Source organism: Anolis carolinensis, chromosome 2 (genome assembly GCF_035594765.1).
Source record: "Anolis carolinensis isolate JA03-04 chromosome 2, rAnoCar3.1.pri, whole genome shotgun sequence".
NCBI classification, from domain to species: Eukaryota; Metazoa; Chordata; class Lepidosauria; order Squamata; family Dactyloidae; genus Anolis; species Anolis carolinensis.
Window position 1 is genome coordinate 281307237 of NC_085842.1, and position 16996 is coordinate 281324232.

The following is a 16996-nucleotide window of genomic DNA, read 5'->3' on the forward strand; positions in this document are numbered from 1 at the left end:
CCTTGATATTCTGGGATATAAGGCCGTGTGGAGGAGCCCTTAGAAATCTACCATCACTTGGGGATGTTCTTCTTTCTGTCCCAACACCTTCTCAAGCTCATTTGGTGAAAAGAAGGGAGGAGGCCTTTTTGGTGGCTGCTCCCAGACTCTGGAATCCCCTCTCCCCAGAGAGACCAGAATGCCCCCACCCCTGCTTGCCTTTTCCAGGACCCTTCCACACAACCATAAAACCCAGAATAGCAAGACAGAAAAACCCACAATATCTGCTTTGAACTGGGTTATCTGAGTCCACATTCAGATAATGTGGAGTTTTCTGCCTTGATATTCTGGGATATAGTGCTGTCTGGAAGGGTCCCTAGTCCACACTGCCACATATTCCAGTTCAAAGCAGATATTGTGGGATTTCCTGCCTTGATATTCTGGGTTATATGGCTGTGTGAAAGGGCCCCAAGACAGGTGAAATGCAGGGGATAGTGTGAGTGTAGATTTTAAGTATATTGTAATATTTTAATGTTCCATGATATGAAAGATTTGATCTGGGGTTTTTAATGTGCATATGGTAATGCATTTGTCCTCTTTTAATTGTTTTGTGTCGTGTGTACTGTTAGCCGCTTTTGAGTCCCTATAGCGGGAGAAAAGCAGGATAAAATGAAGTTAATAAATCAATTATTGGGTGGGAGGCTGACTGCCAGGGAATGTGCTGTAGCCTATATTTGAGAGGAAGCAACTGCAAAGTTCACTTCTGAGTATTCCTTGCCTAAGAAATCCTATGAAATGCAGGGTTTGCCATAAGTTGACAGGAGGTTTGAAGGCACACCAAGGTAGGTACACACCCTGGGCACGTCTATACTGACGATTTCATAATGCCATGTCAAAAAAGTGGTTTCGCTGTGCAAATTATTGCCTAGGAAATCCTGAATCGAGTTTGAGGTCCGGATGGTGATTGCTTACAGGAGGCATGGGCAAACTTAGCCTTCCAGGTGTTTTGGACTCCAACTCCCACCATTCCTAACAGCTTCAGGCCCTTTCCTTTTCCCCCTCAGCCGCTTAAGCGCTTAAGCGGCTGAGGGGGGAAAGGAAAGGGCCTGAAGCTGTTAGGAATGGTGGGAGTTGGAGTCCAAAACACCTGGAAGGCTAAGTTTGCACATGCCTGGAGTACACAAACCACAGAGCACTGGTGCTCAGGAAGGGCTTTCTTTCAAGTGCTTTTGTGGGAATTTGTTGTCTGGCCGCAGCAGTTTGAAACTAGTTTCAACTCCATTGAAAGGTCAGCGTAGATGGGACCCTGCTCCTCGCCGATCCTCTTGTCCGCCCGAAGGCCCTGGCTGGTGTGGCTTTCTTTGCCTGGGCCCTTCTGTTTCCCAGGCAGCCGGCGGGGCGGAGGGGGGGGGGCGGCTATTAAGGGGGAATCCATCACAGCGCCGAGGCCTCGAAGGGCTTTGGCGGGCGGCGGGGCGGGGCGGCGGGGTCAATTGCCGGCCTTCCTCAGTTCATTGGCCTTGACCTGCGGCTCCGAAGGCAGGCATCCGGAGGGAGAGCAACAGGGCGAGGCCCGAGGCCGCAGCCGGCGGCGGGGGGGGCTTGGAGGAGCCCCTTTGGCCTCCTCCCTCTCCTCCGAAAGCCCAAGGTCAAAATGTCAAGCCAGTGGTTTCCCGCGCACGCTTGTGCTCTAATCTGGTTTTCAATACCGGGCTTGTCCGATTTGGGAAGCTAAAGGGAATTAAGCTGGGTGAACTCTGGGAGGGGGAACTAGAAGGCCCCTCCAGGAAAGAGTTAGGGAGGATCTATAGGCACCGTAACCCAGCGATCCGCCTCTACACCGACCCAAGTGATCAGTGTAGATAGGCCTGGGAAAGGAATCCCGCCTGGCTTCCATCTATCCCGACCATTTCGTGCAGTTCGAAAACTCCCACAAAAGCCAGTTTGAAAAGCAAGCAAATGAAAGGCCTTACTGACCACGAATACTCTGTGGTTTGTGCCATCATCGTCCGGGTTTCAAACTGGTTCCAGGATTTCTTATGTGTGGGGGAATTTGAGCTGTTAGGTTCAAAATAACCCTCAGTTGGGCTGATTCCACCTTTTATACCAGAGTACCAGAAGTCAAGGAGCCCCGGTGGCGAAGTGTTTTAAAGCACTGAGCTGCTGAACTTGCAGACCGAAAGGTCGCAGGTTCAAATCCCGGGAGCGGAGTGCGCACCCACTGTTAGCTCTAGCTTCTGCCAACCTAGCAGTTCGAAAATATGCCAATGTGAGTAGATCAATAGGTACCGCTCCGGCGGGAAGGTAACGGCGCTCCATGCAGTCATGCAGGCCACATGACCTTGGAGGTGTCTACGGACAACGCTGGCTCTTCGGCTTAGAAATGAAGATGAGCACCAACCCCCAGAGTCAGACATGACTGGACTTAACGTCAGGGAACAACCTTTACCTTACTACCAGAAGTCAACTTCATAACCAGCAGAATCTTAGTGTGGCGAGCTGGGATAAGTTTCCATTCCTCAGGATGGTTTAGGATTGCAGAGTCAGAACTTCAGGTTCAAAAATATATATTGAAGTAAAATAAATACATTCTTGATAGAAAAGGTCTTGGAGCCAACTAGCTGACCAAACCTCATCTTCTAAAGAAAGGTAAAGGGGTAAAAAGTCAAAAAGGTCCATGCAGCTACATTTTGCCTAGAGAGGGGAAAAATCTGATTCTGCAATCCTAAACTATCCTAACTAATGGAAACTTGTCCTAGCTCACCACGCCAAATTTCTGCTGGTTATGAAGTTGACTTCTGGTACTCTGCTATATTTATGGCTGAATCATCACCCCAACAGTTCAGATTCCCCAACACTTCCGTCTACCCTGACCACTTCATACAGTTCGAAAACTACCACAAAAGCGTGCTAAACCAGTTTGAAAACCAAGCAAAAGAAAGCCCTTAATGACCATCAATACTCTGTGGTTTGTGCCATCACCATCCGGGCTTCAAAATGTTTCCAGGATTTCCTGTGCAGTTAGCTTAGTTAGACTTTCTAGGTTATCCAAACCCTGGATGCTTTAAGCCAGCGTCGTGTGCAGCCTTATAGGGTCGCCATAGGTCAGAAATTATTTGAAGGCACTCAACAAGTGAGTATCCATATTTGCGGTGACCTCATGTACCAATGACCCCTCATTATCACATGGGGGGTGCAGCAAAGTACTACTTTTCCCTTCTATGTCAAGGGACAATGTCAAAGGAGTAAGTAGTACTTTGCTGCACCCCCCATATGATAATGAGGGGTCATTGGTACATGAGGTCACCGCAAATATGGATACTCACTTGTTGAGTGCCTTCAAATAATTTCTGACCTATGGCGACCCTATAGGGCTGCACACGACGCTGGCTCAAAGCATCCAGGGTTTGGATAATCTAGAAAGTCTAACTTAGCTAACTGCCTAGAATGGTAGAATCATAGCGTTGAAAGACATCCCAGGGGCCATCCAGTCCAATCCACTACCATGCAGAAAAAATATAATCAACGCACTCCCTACAGATGGACCTCCAGGGAAGGAGACACCTCCACACACCGAGGCAGAATATTCCACTGTCAGGAAGTTCTGCCCAATGTTTAGGTGGGCTCTCTGTTCTTGCCATTTGAATCCATTGCTCTTCTGGTTTCTAGCGCAGCAGAAAGGAGGTCGCCCCTCCTCAATGTGCCATCTTTTCAAATATTGCGAACATGGCTGTGATTCTCCCTCTCAGCCTTCTCTTCTCCAAGATAAACATGCCCAGTGTTGGTTTTCAAACCTTTGATCATTTTGATCTCCCTTCTCTGGACATTTTCCAGCTTGAATTGCGGTGCCCAGAACTGGACACGAGATTTCGGGTGAGGTCTGACCAAAGCAGAAGACTATGATTTCCCTCGATCTAGACACCATAACCGTATTAATACAAGCCTTGGGTGTGCAAGACACGAGTCCCTGTTTTCTTCTGCCCTTTCTTTGGGAAGACAAAGCCAGAGGCTTGTGGTATCATCCTCCATTGCATAGGAGATGCGAGAGACTCCTTTGCCAGAACTGAGGCCTTCACTGCACCATAGGCATTCAGTGATCTGCGAAAATTGTGTGCTGGCAATCGCGGTAAGGCTGAGAAGGCACTGCCACCTACTTTATTATTTCCTCCTTTTTGTCCTCTACTTTGGGGTCATCGGGCCAGCCAGAAACCACACACATAACCCAGCCCTGCCTTGACCCCCTCAAAGGCATTGCAGTTCAAACATGTTTCTCTTGTGCTGGTTTGATTCTGATACCTCCACAAAGAGCTGCCCAATAGCTTGATCAATGGCATGAGTCCCTTTCAGGATTGGAGCGGATCCACATCCCGATGGAAGAGGTTCGTGGTCGCTGTGTGCCTTCAAGTCGCTTGCGACTCGCACCCACTTTCAGGTGAGCCCATCACGGTATTCTTGGCAAGATTTGTTCAACGAGGTTGCCATTGCCTTCCTCTGAGCTGAGAGCACATCTACACTGACCACTTACTTTTAAGAGGCTCCCGGATCAGCTCTATATGATCCTTGTTAAGCCGCTGAGGGAGGCGAGTGAAAGAAAGAATGGAAAGGGGCAGTAATCAAAGGTGCCCCAGTAAGTAGATTGAACGGGGAGGGGAGGAAGGGGAACTCACTTGTCCTGCTTTGCATTTTATCAGTATCGAACTGGTATTATAGATTTACTTTGTATTTACCAAGCCCCCCCCCCCCTTTGAAAAGGAATACCAGTACTGAAACTAAATTGGAATCCAAAGTGGTTTGGCGCTGCAGGTCTGGAGGAACAACAACTGCAGGCCTCCGTGTCCTTGACGCGCTTCTTTAGGTAAAGGAGGGGGGGGGGCGCTTTGGTTTGCATGGTTGCGCCCCCTCTTTCTTTCCTATAAACGCTCACTGGGTACAGCTACACTGCAGAATGACTGCCGTTTGCCACCACTTTAACTGCTATGGCTCAAAGCTATGGAATCGTGAGAGTTGTATCAGCATTATTCGGCAGAGAAGGTTAAAGCCCTGGTAAAATTACAATCCCCACGATCCCATGGAATTAAGTGCTGCCGAAGTGCATTCATTCTAGTGTGGTTGCTCAACCCGTTGTCATAATTAGAGGCTCAGCATCCCACCTCTTCCAAGGAAGAGAGGCGAGCTTAACACTGAAAGACTCCTGTCACACCGAAGGTCTTGCCTTTCATTGCGATTTATAAGCCCTGAGATACACACACAAATAGGTTACCCCTTTGGAAATAAATGGCAATCATAACCTGATTGAAAAGGAAAAATTATGTCATATCAGTTTGGCGAATGTGAATCTTCATGAACATGTGGAGATCACCTTTCGAAAACCACCAGTCAAGAAAAGCAGGACCTTGTTAGAAAACCCTTTGAACAAGTGATACTAATAAACATTCATGTAATGGCACACAGGTAATTCAGCTGTTAAACTGAAGAACCATGTCCTTGAACTGCCAAGGACAAAGGCATGCCACTACAAAAATATATTTGGTTATTGTAACCAAATACACTCCCCTGAAACCACTTTGTTTAAAATATGCACTCAGAGATAAAAGAAACAAAGTCTTCTTTGAAAAATAACATATCTTGTTTACTCACAAACATCGTGTATTAATTCACCATACAGGCAAATTTCTTATTTAAAGTTCAGTTATCGATAAGATTAGTTATCTCTGTGTTGAGTACACAGGGTATTATTCTTAATCAATAATCCATAGTCTTTAGGTATAGTTGTACTCACTGAAGTCCAAAACTGCAACATGCATCCACCTCCACTGAGGTGTAAAACAGACTTCCATCACCACTGAGGTGAAGAACAGACTGACTACAAAATGGAGTCCTGAGTCTGAACATGCTCAGTAGAATCACATATCTAACCCCTCCCACACCAAAGAGGTACTGGCAAATCAACATACACATAGAATACAGTTTATATATATATATATATATATATATATATATATATATATATATATATACACACACACACACACACACACACACACACACACACACACACACGAATAGTGAAAGGCTTGGGAGATTGCTATTTCCAACATTAGAGTCCCTATGGTGTAGTGCTTTGAGCTCTGGAGAACTGGGTTCGCACCTCCTTTTGCCACTGGGTGACCTTGGGCAAGTCACATTGTCTCAGCCTCAGAGGAAGGCCGAACCACTTTAAGCAAATCTTGCTAAGAAAACCCTGTGGAAGTTTCACCTTGGGGTAGCCCATAGCTAGGGAGCGACTTGTAGGCATACAACAAACCAGTCAGTCGCCCTGGATTCAGCTTAACTCCTCTCGAAGGGTTTTCCATGCCTGTGGAAGTCAGTGGTAGGTTTTCCATTCTCAAACATCAGGAGATGTAGCCTTCAGACAATGATAGGGGGGGAATAAACATGTTAATAGCCTTAAACGGTCAAAGGTACCCAGTTACACTCTATTAAAACATGTTTCCTTTATTTGTTCTTTGAAAAATGGCCATAGTTTCGAGGCAAATATAAAACCACAATTTTAAAAGACGATGAGACTTGGGAGGGAGGAGATGAGGAGATAAAGTCACGTGGAAGTTTTGCGCAAATCAGAAAGGAAGAAAAAGGATTGAAAGTTATATTCAGACCCCTCGGGCTCTCTGTGCCTCAGACCTAGAAATTTCCACTCGGAAAATTCCTGCCCTAAAGTCTTGCCCTCTTTGCCAGGAGTGTGGGCTAGGTCTGCTGCCTTAAAATTAAGAAGAAAACCAACACGCGAGAAACGATTGGTTTGTTTATTAATATATAGATCATACATTACTCCCAATGCAGAATTTTCCCGAAGGGATGAATGTGCAGAAAACACACCTTTTAAGAGGGGGGGGGGGGGGGGGTCTCAAGAAAGTGGTGTTCCTTTATCCGTTGGAGTTTAGTTCCAGGACTCTGTGGATAACAAATTCAGTGGGTGCTCAATTCCCATCGTAGAAATGATGTCATTTGTATAAAATAGCAAAATCTCAGTTTCTAGATTTATATGTGTGTGTGTGTGTGTGTGTGTGTGTGTCATGGATTGTGGGATCCGTGGATACAGGATGTTTGTGAAAGGTTGCAGAATAACAGAAAGGGTTACAGATGAAAGGAGATTCCACCTGAACATCAGGAAGAACTTCCTCACTGTGAGAGCTGTTCGACAGTGGAACTCTCTCCCCGGGGCCGTGGTGGAGGCTCCTTCTTTGGAGGCTTTTAAGCAGAGGCTGGATGGCCATCTGTCGGGGTGCTTTGAATGCGATTTCCTGCTTCTTAGCAGGGGGTTGGACTGGATGGCCCATGTGGTCTCTTCCAACTCTACTATTCTATGATTCTATGATTCTATGAATTGATAAACCTGGTCCTCCAGAGGGAAAAAAAGGGGAAAATCCAAAAGGTGTTCAACTCATTTCAATCTCCAAAAGCTCGTAATACTCAGAAATCTTGTAATTCATACTGATAGGACACAGAGTCCAGCCGACCTGCTTTAAAGCCGCTCCAATTTTCATAGGAAATCAGCCCCATTGAAAGCAAGTGGACTTGAAAACACGGCTTTTGCGCTTGATCGAATCCAGTGTTGCTGCCGCTGAAAGGAGGAAGGAACCCTTGCAAGGAAATCGTGAAATATCAATCTATTAAGCTAGCTACGGTTCACGTTCCGAAGGAAGGAAGGAAGGAAGGAAGGAAGGAAGGAAGGAAGGAAGGAAGGAAGGAAGGAAGGAAGGAAGGAAGGAAGGAAGGAAGGAAGGAAGGAAGGAAGGAAGGAAGGAAGGAAGGAAGGAAGGAAGATTTTGCAGTGGGCAAAAAAAAAAAACCTGGCAAGGCTCGCTCGTTTCAGAGAGGTTTAACCAAGGTAACTTTTTGGAGTTTATAAAGCCCATTTAAACCTTCTATTTCTTCATTGTCCTCATCTTAAAAACATGGTATCCCCTTTCTTGTTTTTCTCTTAACAAACTATTATCCACAGTTTGTTTCATGGCATATAATTAGAAGCAGAGGGACACAAAAGTTATGGAAGGGAGGTATTGTCAAGACCAGGCATGGCCAAACTTGGGTCCTCCAGGTGTTTTGGACTCCAGCTCCCGCTTAAGCAGCTGAGGGGGAAAGGAAGGGGCCTGCGGCTGTTAGGAATTGTGGGAGTCGAAGTCCAAAACACTTGGAGGACCCAAGTTTGACCATGCCTGGTCTAGGGAGTCCAGTGAGGCGTGTTTTAGAGTAAGGTGATGGCAAACCACTTCTGGATATTCCTTGAAATCCTATGAAATCCATGGGACAGCTTGAAGGCACACACACACACACACAACTTCTAGGTAAGCCTGGATCTGTACTGCCATGTAATTCAGTTTGGCCTGCATTGAACTACATTATATGGCCCTATACCGAAAATATGTTCAAGCTTCATTATGTAGTAGTGTAGATCCAGTCCCAATGACGTAGTGAAATTAGTTAAACAAGAAACCCTCACCATCAACCCTAACTGAACTGTAGTGAAGGTGTTTTTTAGCCGTGGTTCTGTTAGCTTATAGGGTAGCTAACTCCTGCTCAGTTTCCTCTTTCAGTGATCACAAGTCTGGTTAGCCTGGAAGCGGACAAATAGGTAAGAGGTTTATTTAGAAGCGGGTTGAACTCAAATCAATCCGAAGTGTCTCTGCCTTGACACCCATCTTAAGTGGTGTGAAGCTATAGGTAAGTGTAGCTGCAGGCAGCATTGTTGGAAGTCTGTTTTGGAGGAGCAATGTTGAGGATTCTCAGGGTGCTATTGAAGAAAGAGTTCAGAAAATGTCTCCAGCAATTCTAGCTATGTTTATGAAAAAGTAAATCCCATTGAGTTCAGCAGGCCTTAATTTCCATGAACTGGGTATGAGGTTATAGGTCAAGCAACCAAAAGCCGAAATTTTATAAGGCTCCATCCTATTTTTTGAAAAGACAGGTGATTGAACTCAATAGAACTTACTTGTGAATGTCTTGAGAGAGTAATTTAGGATGGTACTGAAAACCAGGAATAATGGGAGATAGAAGTAATGGGCTTTACTCTGTTTGGGTTTATTGGATGCTTCAAAAAGTTAAATGGCTGATTATGAACAAAAAGACTCTTCTGGCTTCAGTAAACAGGCAAGTTGCTTGGAGTTATCATGGGAATCAGCTTGTTTTTCAACAGAATCAGGTCTAAACTTCTGTTATTCCCTGTCCAATGGGGTGGTGTTTTGTTATTATATTTTTGGCCGGCAGTTGAAGACAGAAGTTGATACTGGGGGGGGAAACGGTTCCTAACGAGGACACTTGGAAAAAAAGAACAATGCTATTGCGAAATATATCCGAATGAAATACCATGCAATTGATGGTCCACAGTATGAAGTCAGTTAATTTAGTCATTTGGCAATTTTATGGACAATAGAAGGAAAAATTACTCTGCTAATTCCCGGGGTTTGAATAATAATGGGCTGAATTTTACATGCTTCAGATTATGGCACATTATAAAACAATATGCAAAGGATTGTTCTCCAGGAGTTTTTTTTTCCTTTTTAGTCTGAGTTGATTTTTGTTTTAATTTACTAAAAATCTGGCCCTTCTAATGCAATTTAAATGATGTCCCAGTTTAGTTTGGGCATAAAAAACTTTAAATTATGAAGACCATGTTTGAATGATCATAATCGTAGATAATATATCATTAGATTTAAAAAAATAATTAAGTACGCTTTGCATAAAGTCCAATCTGTTATACCCTCATACCGAGCTCTAGCCAAGTCATGCAGAAGAGGAGAAGCATAAGGCAACACAACATCTATTGCAAGGAATAGGGTTACTACACAGTAACTTCTCCATTGATCTTGCTTTAGTTGACTCATCTCCAACCCAGGTGCTTTCCTCTTCACTCCTGAAGTCTACTGAATGGGAAAATAGACCTAGGCCCCTTCCACACAGCCATATAATCCAGAATATTAAGGCAAAAAATCCCACAATATCTGCTTTGAACTGGGTTATCTGAGTCCACACTGTCATATATTCCAGTTCAAAGCAGAAAATGTGGGATTTTATTCAGCTGTGTTGAAGGAACCCTAGCATAAACTTCAGCGAGCTACATTCAATGGAAGTGGTCCTCAATTGAGAGCTTGTGTGCATATACGCTGAGATGTCTGATCCAGAAACTTGTTTGCCACCGTGGACTATCAGATATGCTGGGAAATCTCATAAACAGGATTTATTTAGATGGGCGGAGGGACAAAATAGTTATGAAAGGAGCCTGTGTTATTCCTGCAAGACTCAACTGCTTGCAAGACAAGATCGTGGTCAGCAATACCTGGCAATAAGAGCAGCAAGATGGATGCCAGCTAAGGTGATTACTCTCCTCCACGAAGCACTCGAATAAAAAGAGAACATGTGAGCATTTATAGATGGGTGTCGGTGCATTTACCTTTTCATCTTTCCAAGTCTCTCTGGGGTGGCTGAGTGTAGTTCTTCGCTTCTCAGGAAGTGCCTCTGCCTGAGTAGGATGCTGCTTCCTAAACAAGGCTGAAATCCTTCCTATAGTACAGAATCAAACATTAGCAATCCAGAGGGATCTGATTAGGCGCCCATCTATATGTTCAGAGTGGCCACAGAAAGAAAATAGACCTATCCTAAACCTGAGCACATTGCTCCGAAGGAGGCCACATTCAAAGGGAATCATTTCCATTCACTTCGAGGACTAGAACTGTGATACCTCTCCCTAGACTTTCCTCCTCCCTCCCACCCCAATTTGCAGTCTAAACCTGATTATTTGGAAGGAGGGGCCCTCTGAAATCCCTCGGACTTTCTTCTCAGATTTAGAATCTGAGTCAATATGCCTCGGATTAGGGCGCTAATCGGATTAAGCGGAAAGGTTGGCTGGAAGGGGTTGTGGTAAATCGTGGGAGGACCCTCTGCGTTTAACTCGTAACAAAGTGCATTTGTCTTCCCCAAACCGCACTACATGCACTGGCTCCTTCAGGGTGGCGCTTGTATGAGGCATCCATTGAATCCCGTTGATAAGGGTGGTAGATTTACGCGGGATCTATAGTGGCATATAATTAAATTTGGAACGGCCTGATATGAAGAGTGTAGGCCAGGCCTGGGCAAACGTCAGCCCTCCAGGTGTTTTGGATTTCAGCTCCCACAAGTCTAAACAGCCGGTAGGTTGTTAGGAATTGTGGGAGTTGAAGTGCAAAACACCTGGAAAGCCGAAGCTTGTCCGTGCCTGGTGTAGCCCATATAACTCAGTTCAAGACATTATATGGCATTGTAGATCCAACCTTAGCCTTTTGTAGACCTCAACCGTTAAAATCCTGGAAATGTACTAGTTCAGATCTTGGTCTTCAATTCATTTCAGATATCCCTAGGCAACCCAACTGACTTCGCTCTTACAGACACTAACTATGGACAGAGGGTACCTCCCAAGCGGGGTTTATTTCAGAGAAAGCAGGCAGACTGCCCTGGTTTAGCCTTAGGCCTACCTAGGGGACACCATAGAGACATACCTTCTGCAGAATATCCCTTTCCGTTGAAAACTTGTACAGTAGAGTCTCACTTATCCAACACAAACGGGCTGGCAGAACATTGGATAAGCGAATATGTTGGATAATAAGGAGAGATTAAGAAAAAGCCTATTAAACATCAAAATAGGTTATGATTTTACAAATTAAGCACCAAAACATCATGTTATACAACAAATTTGACAGAAAAAGTAGTTCATTACACATTTATGCTATGTAGTAATTACTGTATTTACGAATTTAGCACCAAAATATCACGATATATTGAAAACATTGACTAAAAAAATGCGTTGGATAATCCAGAACGTTGGATAAGTGAGACTCTACTGTATTTCGACAAACGAAAATACCTTTAAGTTGTTGTGAGTTTTCCGGGCTGTATGGCCATGTTCCAAGAGCATTCTTTCCTGACGTTTCGCTGCATCCATGGCAGGCACCCTGTGTTGTGAGGTATGTTGGAAACAAGGCAATTGGGGTTTATATACAGTATCTGTGGAATGCTCAGGGTGGGAGAAAGAACTCTTGTCTATTTGAGGCAGGTGTGAATGTTGCAATTGGCCAGCTTAATTAGCATTGAGTAGCCTTTTAGCTTCAAGGTCTGGCTGCTTCCTGCTTGGTGGAAATCCTTTGTTGGGAGGTGTTAGCTGGGCCTGATTGATTCATGTCTGGAACTCCTCTGTTTTCTGAGCGGTGTTCTTTTATTTCTCCCACCGTAGACATTTCACAGATATATAACCCTCACTTGCCTAGTTTCCAACAGACCTCACAACCTCTGAGGATGTCTGCCATAGATGTAAGAGAAACGCAAGGAAAGAATGCTTCTGGAACATGGCCATACAGCCGGGAAAACTCACAGCAACCCAGTGAGGCCATGAAAGCCTTCGACAACTCATTGAAAATGCTATTGTGTTCAATGGAGCTCCTTCCCACGCCAGGAGATGGTTGGGTACAACAGAGCCAGGACTGGGTCTCCATTGCCGTTCAATGCAGCTTGAGCTGCATTATATGGCAGTGTCGAGTCAAATCATGGCTCAGGGGAAAGAACTCAGTGGTTTCCATCTTGTGTTTTAATATAACAACAACAATAACAATAATAATAACGCACCGTCCAAAACAGGATACCACCTCTTGGTTGGCTTTTTTACATTGAAGAATTACTGATTCTCCGTTCTGCCCAAACTGGACTCTTTTGCACTGAACATGGGGCGATTCCGTTGAGATCAATGAAAGAATTCCTCAACCAAGGCGCCTGGTGGGCCACAAACTCGCTGCATATAATACGATTTACTTCAGATTTAAAAAAAAATCCATACTACCAGGCTGCGCCTCTTTCCCTTTGAACTCAACGGAATTTAACATGTGATTAACTTCGGCTGGCTAATATATGCCGAGACTGCTGGGGGATTATGAGAAAGCGCTATATAAATAATAGATTTAATAGATATAACAAATAATATCATATCGCTATTACTCGAGATCAAAAGCAACGACTTCCAATTGTGTTCAGGACGGAAGTGCCAATCACACCTTGGTGATAAACGGTCTTTGTTAAATTATTCTGTTTTCCTAAGCCTACCCGGGGGAAAACATTTTATTTCCCCGCATTGGGGAAGACTCTCTTCTTCCCAGGCTTCTCGGGCTCAGTAATCCCACCCTTTCCACTCAGAACTGTTGATTTCAGCCAGTTTGACTTCCAAGTCTTGCTCTGTTTAGGACTGGAGAGAAAGACAGCCTACTGCGAATTAGGTAGGTTCATTAATTCATCCCTAGATAAACGAGAAATGACAAGGCTGCGATGCTAAGCACGTTCACTCCAAGCCAAATCCACCACCGAAACTCATCGCCAGCTCTCTCTCATACACACCGCACGTTCACGTGTAAATATGTTTAGGATGGGAAGGCAAAGCGCCTCGTCATCCCTGCCGTCATGAGCGCGTTCACATCTCTGTTTAGGTGCCCCTCCGGCGTTGAAACGCCACCGCTTACATAACTTCCACGCCAGACACCATCTCGCTCCTGGATCGCTTCAACATACCATCGGTCCAATCGCAATGGGCTCCAGTTTGCATTAGAGAGAGAGAGAGAGAGAGAGCAAAAGGGATTATCCCGGTGCATCGGATCTTGTGCAATCTGCGGCCAGATTGTGGTAAATGTCACAATTACACATGTAAAAAAAAGACAGGGGGGTTAATTTCTAAAGAGGCTTGAGCCGCCCATTGTAAAGGCGTGTGCGCGCGCAGGCATTATTATTATTATTTTAAATGACAATTAATCTTCTGCGGAAACATCGCGGCTCACTTGCATTTCATGCAGAATATTAAAAATAATAATAATTAGCGTGTCTACAGAAACCTGGCAAAAGCTGGTGTGCGCCTGCTTTCTCAAAGGTGTGTGTGAATAGAGAAGGCGAGAGAGACCTTCTTTCTGATCTGGCCACCCAATGACACTGGGAAGCCTTGGTCGACAAGGATCTCATTTGTCATGGAAGTCATGGGTACTTTCGAGAGGATGGCTCCAGGATTTCAGCCTTGGAGGGAGGGAATGGGGAGGGTAAAAACTTAGGCTCGCTCTTGCTGGGGTGCAAGGTGGGCCTTGAGAAAGGCAGGTCTAGAGCGGTTCCTGGAGGGAATGGAAGGCCGAGAAAGAAGAGCCGAAGCGCCTCAACCTCTTTCGATGTGTCCAAAAAGAAAGGACTTGCGTGAGTCCTCTCCGTTCAGACCTGCCACACATTTCCATGGAGGCTAGAATCGCGATAGAGACCCTTTGAGAAGAGGTTAATGAGAGAAAAAGGGAAGCCCTCGAAGAAATGGACTCTTTAGCCATTCAGCCCCGGCGCTTTCGGAGGCCTATTTCACGAAGCCTTTCTTTCCTTTTGGCGACCTTAATTTGGCTTCCGCGCAGGAAGGACAGGAGAGGGGCTGAGCAGAGTTACTTTCGCCCCGAGATTCCAGTCAGACTTGAAAGAGGACTGAAACCAAAACGACTTCGAGGTTCTTCTGTGGTCTGAGAGGAAAACGAGCGAGCAAAGGGAAGGCTGGACTAAAACGCGCCCGGAAAGGGTGGGTCCAGAAGGGCCGAGACTAGTTTAATCACATTTGCGACTCTTGTAACAGCACTTCCCCCCGTTTCGGGCTACAACGTAGTTGAGGTTCGGATCTTGGGACACGTCCTCAGAATAATGGAAACTACCCCACAACTCCGAAATGAGAGCATGTGGCCGTCCGAAGGCGCCTACAAGTGGAGTTTCGCCACGCCACCAGATTAGCAGCAGATTTGTCTGAAGAGCATTTAGTATCTTGCCACAAATTGGGCAGAAGGGGGTTTTGGCGGGAGCGGTGTGCGTGTGGGATTTTGAGGGAAGGAAACACCACCAACAGCGCCGAGGATTGACCCTGAAGGGGCAACGGTGAGCCCTTTGTGCTCTCTCGGCTTGGCCCCGTCTACACGGCCCATTTCACGCAGTTCGAAGCTATGGAGACAACAGACCCCCCACAAAAGCGCAGGAAGGACAGCCCATAGTGGGCACTTTGTGCCATCCCTGTCCTGGCCTCAAAAACGGTTCCAGGACACCCCACTTTCTTCAATAGCGCTTTGAAACTGCATTAAGTGGTCCATGTAGATGTCCCTTTTGTCTGCCCAACGGATTTTTCGGTCCTTTGGGCCTTAAGGAACCGTGCGTGTGTGTTTTACACCTCCCTCAAAGAGAAAAGTTAAAAAGTAGCCGTTTTGAGGGGTTTTTTTAAACGAGGTGGTGGTTTAGGGTTTGCATAAAGAGTGAGGCCGAGAAAAGTGGACACCGAAGGCGAGAATTGGGGGGGGGGGGGGGGTCGGAAGGAAGGAGAAAGCAACCTTTGGGTTGCTGTGAGTTTTCCGGGCTGTACGGCCATGTTCCAGAAGCATTCTCTCCCGACGTTTCGCTCACATCTATGGCAGGCATCCTCAGAGGTTGTGATTGGAAACTAGAGATGGGAGGTTTATATATCTGTGGAAGGTCCAGAGTGGGAGAAAGCTCTTGTCTGTTGGACATGAATCAATCAGGACCAGCAAAAACCTCCTAACAAAGGATTCTCCTAGGTAGGAATCAGCCAGGCCTTGAAGATGCAAGGCTTTTCAATGCTAATCAAGGAGATTAATTGCAACATTCACACCTGCTTCCAACAGACAAGAGTTCTTTCTCCCACTCTCTCCACAGAAATATAAACCCCAATTGCCTGGTTTCCAATAGACCTCACAACCTCTGAGGATGCCTGCCATAGATGTGGGCAAAACGCCAGGCTCTTGGAACATGGCCATACAGCCGGGAAAACTCAAAGCAACCCAGTGAAAGCCTTCGACAACACAAAGCAACCCTTGTTTTAAATCCCCTGCTGCTAAACACGCCGTACGACGAATCCAAAGCAAGCCTACACGGCTGTCCATATAATCCTTCTTCTCTTTAGTTTGAACCACGAGGCACTGCTCCACACATGTGTGTGTTCAGACTGTGGTCCACATTGTGAAGTGTCGGTTCAGACTCAAGGGACGAAGCGGGAGAGAGCCAGAGCGGCCAAGCTTTCGCGCGCTTTTCTTCCCCCAACACCACTGGGGCCAAACGAGGCGCGTCGGGGCCGGTTTCCCCTCTCCTTCTCAGCCCTCCCCCCTTTTCCGCGAGCGTTATTTTATAGGGAAGGAGGGAAGGGAGGGGGGAAGGAGGCAGGGAGGGAGGGAAGAGGAGGAGGGGGTCGTCACGTCGCAACAGCAGCAGAAGCCCGCGGAGGGGCAGCCCCAGAGCCGCCTCCCCTGCCTCCTTCGCCCACTCCCCCTCCTCCTCCTGACTCCTCCTGACTCCTCTCCCCAAACACCCAACGAGCGCACTGGGCTCCCTCTGAGGGAGGGAAAGTCTCTCTCTCTCTCTCTCTGGCACTGGAGCCGGGGGAGGGGAGGGGAGGGGAGCGGCGGAGAGGAGAGCAGCCCGAGAGAGCCGGGCAGACGGGGACCAGGCTCGGACCCTCCTGAGGTGAGTGAGGAGGGCGAGGAGAGGAGCCCAGGAGAGGGACCGAGAAGCGACGAAGCGCCTTCTCCCGCCTCTTCCCTCCCGCTACCTGAACTAACAGTAGACTCTCCGTTAACCGGCACTCAGGCGGATTGGTAGGTCCCGGATAAAGGTCGTTCCTGGTTGCTTGAGAATAACTGTTTTAAATAGGCCTTTTGTGTGTCTGTGTCAGGAGCGACTGGAGAAACTGCAAGTTGCTTCTGGTGTGAGAGAATTGGCCGTCTGCAAGGACGTTGCCCAGGGGACGCAGGATGGTTGATTTTTTACCATCCCGTGGGAGGCTTCTCTCATGTCCCCGCATGGGGAGCTAGAGCTGACAGGCGGGAGCTCACCCACTCTCCCCGGATTCGAGCCTTCGACCTTTTGCTCCGCACAAAATAGGCCTAATGCTAATATCATAAACTCTGTATGGACTTGATATCCATATCCATACAGTAATTAA

General features: G+C 46.4%; 1 protein-coding gene across 1 annotated transcript in view; it reads left to right on the forward strand.

Moving 5' to 3' along the window:
- Window positions 1-16996, forward strand: part of LOC134295913 (uncharacterized) — a 66643-nt gene that overhangs the window by 25346 nt on the left and 24301 nt on the right. The window contains exons 3-4 of the mRNA XM_062969414.1: window positions 4327-4411; window positions 15975-16518. Of these exons, the coding sequence (XP_062825484.1) occupies window positions 4327-4411; window positions 15975-16518 (629 nt within the window). The remainder of the gene's footprint in view (window positions 1-4326; window positions 4412-15974; window positions 16519-16996) is intronic.